This window comes from Lepus europaeus, chromosome 10 (assembly GCF_033115175.1).
Source record: "Lepus europaeus isolate LE1 chromosome 10, mLepTim1.pri, whole genome shotgun sequence".
NCBI lineage: Eukaryota > Metazoa > Chordata > Mammalia > Lagomorpha > Leporidae > Lepus > Lepus europaeus.
In genome coordinates, this window is record NC_084836.1 from 78078324 (window position 1) to 78084814 (window position 6491).

At 53.7% G+C, this 6491-nt stretch overlaps 1 protein-coding gene across 1 annotated transcript; it reads right to left on the bottom strand.

Moving 5' to 3' along the window:
- Nucleotides 1-1422: 1422 nt before the first annotated feature.
- On the bottom strand, nucleotides 1423-6193 carry LOC133768120 (cystatin-12-like). The gene is made up of 4 exons (XM_062202508.1): nucleotides 5999-6193; nucleotides 2972-3082; nucleotides 1818-1963; nucleotides 1423-1444 (listed from the first exon to the last, which is right to left on the bottom strand). Exons 1-4 carry the CDS (start codon nucleotides 6191-6193, stop codon nucleotides 1423-1425), a joined length of 474 nt encoding a protein of 157 aa, XP_062058492.1.
- Nucleotides 6194-6491: the final 298 nt, after the last annotated feature.

The window sequence follows — 6491 nt, forward strand, 5'->3', positions numbered from 1 at the left end:
GAACTATCGGATGGGATCCTTGAACAGTGGCCATGGGATCCATGAAAAAAAAAACATAGTTTCCATTAAAACTGGCAATGTCATCCATGCACAATAGTGTAGGCTCAATGAAAGCAGGTATGTGGTCCGTGAATATGGTCTTGGTATATGAAAATATGAGGTTCCTGAACAATGGGTATAAAGTCCATAAGTGACGGTCAAAAGATCTTTGAAAATGACATGGAGTCCACACACAACAGACAGATGGTGAAGAACAATGGACGAGAAACAGCCATGGGGTCCATGAAAATGCCTGGAGCCCTTGAATACCAGGCATGGGGTCCTTGAAAAACACTTATGGGGTCCTTGAACCCAAAGAGGCTGATTTTATCCAGCCACAGGCCAGCTGCAGATCAGCCTTGCAGGCCACACAGACCCACCTTGGTAAGTAGACCCCCATTCAAGGTTGAAAGGTATTTACAGATCATACACACAAGCCAGTCAATACACCAAAACACTCAGACCACCATGTCTGTGCTACACCCATGCCGTCATCCACAGCTACCTCTGAAAATCCTGTCCCATCAGGGCTACAACAAACGCCTGGGTTCAAGAAAGGGCAGACTCTCTGCCAAGATATAGTGCAATAGAAACCCTCAGAAATCCAAGAGGATGTGGGGACAGCCCTTGCCTTTCCACTCTTAAGAATCCTCCAGAGAGGAGGCAGGTGCTGTGACACAGTGGGTTAAAGTCCCAGCCTGCAGCACCGGCATCCCATACGGGCGCTGGTTCTAGTCCCGGCTGCTCCTCTTCAGATCCAGCTCTCTGCTATGGCCTAGGAAAGCAGTAGAAGATGGCCCAAGTCCTTGGACCCCTACATCCACGTGGGAGACCTGGAAGAAGCTCCTACCTCCTGGCTTTGGATCAGCTCAGCTCTGGCCTTTGAAGCCATTTGGGGAGTGAACCAGTGGAATGGAAGACCTCTCTCTCTCTCTCTCTCTGGCTCTACCTCTCTCTGATACTCTGTCTTTCAAATAAATAAAATAATTCTAAAAAAAAATCTTCCAGGGAAGGCACTGCCACTTCTGCTCGGTCCCACAGGTGCCCACCTCTCACACCCCCATCTCTACCTTTCCAAGGCTTCCTCCCAGCGAGGACCCCAGCACAGGGATTTGCTACCCAGAGATGTCTGTCACCACCCTGGATGCCTCTCCCAGGAGCTTTGGGTGATGCTGACAGCCACAGAGACCAGGGTGGGCACCCAGTGGGGGAGAGAGGCATCAAGGAAGTGGAAACCAAGGACCTGAAACTGCTGCCTTCTGAGCTGCTGCCCAGCCCTGAAGCACACGTTCTTGGCAGCCAGGCAGGCCACAAGAGAACGGCTTTTCAATCATCAGTTACCCTTCCCCACCCTGTTCAGGGCCTGGCTCCTTTGCAGAAAGGTCACTTGTTCTGAGCCTGGTCCCTGAGATGAGAGCAAAATAACTGCAGAGAGCTGAGCCTTGCAAAATTTGCATTCCCTTAAATACAATCCAGGAGGAGTATGGAGAAATCGAAGAAAGAATACATGAAAAAAATAGAAGAAATAGAGTAATGAATGAACACAGCCATCAACTCGTGGGGCATCTCTTTGAACTAACACCCAGGAACTGGGGAGTTTAAGTCATTTATCACTCTGCAGCTCAGTTAAATACCGGCAGTGACAATGAATTCTGTCTGCATCCTTTATCGCTGGCTGTGACCTCCATAGCAAACAAGTGATACAAAACAGTGCAAAACTGCTCATGGACCCAGAATGCATGCTGGGTTGCCTTTAATTCTGCTGGGGTTGTGCAGACCTTGTGCTGCTGATTGGAGAGGACACAGGACTTTTGCTGGGAGAAGTCACAGGCATCCCCCCGGCCGAGGTCTGCACACAGGTACTGTCCAGGACGGTGAATTTGGTAATCCATGCCAGGGAATGGATGATGTAAGTGCAGCGCACCTAAAATGAGAGCATTGCAACACAGCAATTAGGAAAAGATAAGGCACTGACACCATGCAGCATGTAGAGGAGTCTCAAGGTACAGTAATAAAAGCACAACAGAAAAGGATGGAAGGAAAGGGCAGAAGGAGGAACCTGGGAGCAAGAATGGAAGAGCTCAAGGATCCACCAGGACAGCACACAGAGGGCTTTGAATTCTCCCACCTGAATCCATGGCCCCATGAGACAGCAACTTCCTGGGGCCATCACCTGCCCTCTGGGACACTCCATCCCCCTCACAGCATCCCCAGTGCACTGCATGCTGGAGAAACTGCACCCACCCCATGTGTTCTGAGGCCAGATCACTGTCTGAGCCACGGTCCCAGTTGGCACCCCTCCAACTGGGCAGCGGCACAAACCCTCCCAGGGGAGGCTGCCCATCAGGCTGTGTGTTGGGTGCTGAGACCGGCCTCAAGCTCTCACACCCCACGGGTCACATGTCAGTCACATGAATCACGTGTCAGTCACATAGATCACCTGCCAGTCACACGATGGTGATGACAGAACTCAGACTGACCAGAAAACGGGCTCATGACCCAGGGACTAGAGGAACAGCATGGTGGAACAGATCACTGAGAAGTCCTCCAGTCCTCAAGAACATGAGCAGAAGAGTGAGGACCACAAGGAGAACATGCTTTTGCCTAAACCTTGAAGGTCTCTGGAAGGTTTAGGGCTGGGACCAGGAGTGAGGCTCCATGCAGACATGGAGGCCCTGTGGACATCTGTCCACATGAGCCTGTGGTCAGCCTGCTGGGCCGTGAGCAGGGGGCTCCGCCCAGCACCAGGGCCAGGCTGTGTCCACCTGAGGTGACCAGCTCCTGCTTCTAGTGTGGGAGCCCTGACACCTGGTGGGACAGGGGTCAAGAGCTCTCCATCCATCTGCCTCGAGACTTTCCTAAGCCTCCCCCAGAGACCCTTCATTCTTGCAAGATCCACTGTGATGCTTGTGAGTTGATTTTATTCTCAAACCGTTTTCTCTCCTGGGCCTTCTTGCAATGGACAGTTGTCAATGTCTTCATCGTGTTTTTTGCAAATGGTGCGGCCCAGCTCCAAGTCCACTAAATAGATCCAAGAATACTTCTGTCGAAAGAAATTGCAGAAACTGCTATGAGATATTTTGCTGGAGGGAGTGAAGCCCAATGAACCAAGGGTGTGGTTGTGCAAAGGTGAGTAAGTAAAAACACACAGATGTATGCAATCTGAGTTTTATTTTTTCCCATCTTTCCTCTTAATTCTTCATTTCTTTCCATAAGCATGCCCTGAAGACGTGCACAAGAGTCTTTGCTCCACATCATCCCCAGTGGTAAAAGCCTGGTTGTAGCTGGAAGATGGAGTGTGGCACATTCACACAGTGGAATCCTGCCAGCTGTACTCTGCCCACTCTGCAACCATACCTGACAACAGATGACTCGCAAACGCGCACCTGGTAAAGAACACACTGGGGGTCAGTGCCGACTCCACAGGACAGGAAGGGGCGGAACTAAGATTGGAGATCAGAGCAGCCCAGAGCACAGGGGCGCTGGGCACTGCTGTCTTTCGTGGGGAAGCTGACGTCACACCAGGGCTCATCTTGCCAAGTCTTTAAGAGGTGAACATTCAGTGTTCCGTGCCAGTCTACATTTTCATGAAAGTTCTTTGAAAAGCTACTGAAGATTCTTTTCATTCCCATAAATAAAGGTCCATGAAAACCCAAAAGGCACCACCAGAGAGGGAACAAGCCAGGAAGGAGATTCTCCCAGAGAGGAGCATGCAGCTCTCCTGACTGATCTGAAAGTCGTCTGGAAGCGGACTTCCTCTGAGGCTCAACAGGCAACAATGACTCCCACTCATGCCTTGTGACACCAGCACACACGCATTCTCACCTCTTGACACCTACACACTCACACCCCATAACACCAACACACCCACATACACCCCATGACACCTACACACTCACACCCCATGACACCAACACACCCATATACACCCCATGACACTAACACACACTCATGCCTTGTGGCAAAACATCCACACTCACACCCCATGACACTGACACACTCACAGTCATAGCCCATGACACCAACACACTCACACCCCATGACACTGACACACCCGTACAGACCCCATGACACCAACACACACTCATGCCTTGTGGCAACACATCCACACTCACACCCCATGACACTGACACACTCACACTCATAGCCCATGATACCAACACACCCATATACACCCCATGACACCAACACACCCACACACTTACACCTCCTGACACCCCCACACACACCCGACACTCATTCACCTCTCGTAACATCTGTGCACTCACACACTCATGCCCCTTGACACCAACACACAGCACACACATACACACACATTCATGCCTGACACACATCAGCAACCCTCACACCTCCTGCCCAGCCCTCACAACACCCAGCCAGGTCTGGAGGCCCCCCACTAGGGCAGATTCTTTAGGATCGATGGGGTCATTGGCACCGAGGGGTCCTCCAACTCCCAAGGCCCAGGCCTGAGGAGGACCCCAGGAGGAAGCAACCATCAAACCCTGGGGAAAGCTGTGTCTCTGGTTACAGAGACAGAAGTCCTGGGGTTACAGGACTTGGTGCACACCTAGGACCTCCTTCCGTGTCCCCACTAATTCCCACGTGGCTCTTCATCCTGGACGGTGCTCTAGCCTGGGCACAGGGACGGTTGGACAACACCCATTGCTCCATTCAAAGGAAGCAAGAGTTGGCTGCACCGGACATCACTGGGAAGCCTTCCCATAAGCAGGGGATGATGATACCTGAATTTGTGCCTGGTCTAAGCTCTTCCCCACCCACTACCTTCGAGACTGCCAAGGGGCTGCCTTTGAGCCAGCAGGTGTTGCGCCCCACCCCCACCTCTTCCCTTCCCTCTGCCCCTCCTCTGGCTCCTTCAGCCTCTCAGTGGATAGAATCCTTGTGCCCTGTGCTCAGGACAAGGACCTGGAGCTCCTCCTCGACTCAGCTCCTCTCTGTCTCACACACACCTGCCTCCACGTCCACCTGCAGGCAGCCAGGTGACCATCCAGGGGGCTGTGCAGGCCACTGTACATGCAACAGCCCACCGGAGAGGGGCTGGCTCCAATGTCCGAGGCTCCCCCTCCAGAGGGATCTCAGTACTAACTCCTCACCCCCCACCTCCCCCTGCACCCCTGCCTCTGAGCACCTCCTTCTTGGAGGCACTGCCCCCACCAAGATGTTCACCTAGCTCGTCTCAGTCCACATGAGACCCCAAAGCTGGGTCCTTCCAAGCTCCTGGGCCCTTCCAAAGTTGGCCCTCCTTACCCAGCAACCCCAGTAGCTGCCGCTTCTGCCCTTCGTGCCTGCCCCCAACCCCACGTCATTTCACAGATGGCACCTGCTCACCTCCCACTAATGCACTCGCAGGTACGGGAGACTGCACCACCTCTGCTTTTACTCAAGCATGTCAGCCCCATGAGAACAGGTCCCTGGCTGCCTCCACCGCTGATTTCCTGTGGGATATCTTCCCAAAATGACACTCCTGTGACCGAGGGCCCAGCCCTGCTGAGAGTGGGCACCACCTATGCCGTTGGTTTCAGTGAGGGCACCTGGCACCCCACCCAGCCAGCTGCCAGCCATCACCCATGCTGGCTTTTTCCCTCTGCCAGCCACTGCTACCCCAGCGCCCTGCCTGCCTTTCTCTGTGTGTGTATGTGTGTGTGTGTGTGTGTGTTCTGGCTTCTCTCTGTCTCACTCCGAGGCTGCATTTCCGAGGTGGTGCTCCTGTCTCCCCGTTTCTTCCTCGGCTTCCCAGGGGCTGCCCTTTGTACAGGAACAAACCCAACAGTTGAGGCTCTTCCAGTGGAACCCTGTGTTTATAAACTAAAAGATGATTTCTCCAAGTACAAAAGGAGCTGCTCTTTGCTGCAAACCCAGGGCTCACGCCCTGACCCCGCCAGCCTGCCTGAGCTCCGGGAGGAGTGTGGGAGCTGCAAGGGGCGACGCTGGGGCCACTCACCTTGCGCTTGCTCCGCCTGATCCGCATAAACTTGTAGGCAAACTCATCCTCCTGGGACTCGTTGAACTGATACAGGGCATGCTCCACGGAGATGGCAAAGAACTCCTCATTCTTATTGATGTCTACGAATCTGGAGCTGGAGACCTGGCTGCCCAGAAGGAAGAGCCCCACAAGCAGGAGTGCCCTCCACAACATGGCTGTCCTCGGGGCTGGGGACACGTAGGCTGTAGGGGACGATGGCGGCGGGACCCGGTGACGCCCTTGTCAGCTACAAGCCTACACAGCCCTGCCCGCGGAGGCCTGGAGCTTCTGACTGCCTCCCTGTTGGCAACGTTGTTGGATCAGCGGCTCTGTCCAGTGCCTCGCCTCCACTCCCCCACACGGTCCTTCTCATCACGGCCAAACAGGAACAAAGCAGGCAGTCACATTTTCCAGGCTGTGGCCCCACAGGCGTGCAGGTGCGTGTGTGCACTGTGCTTATCTCCTGCACATT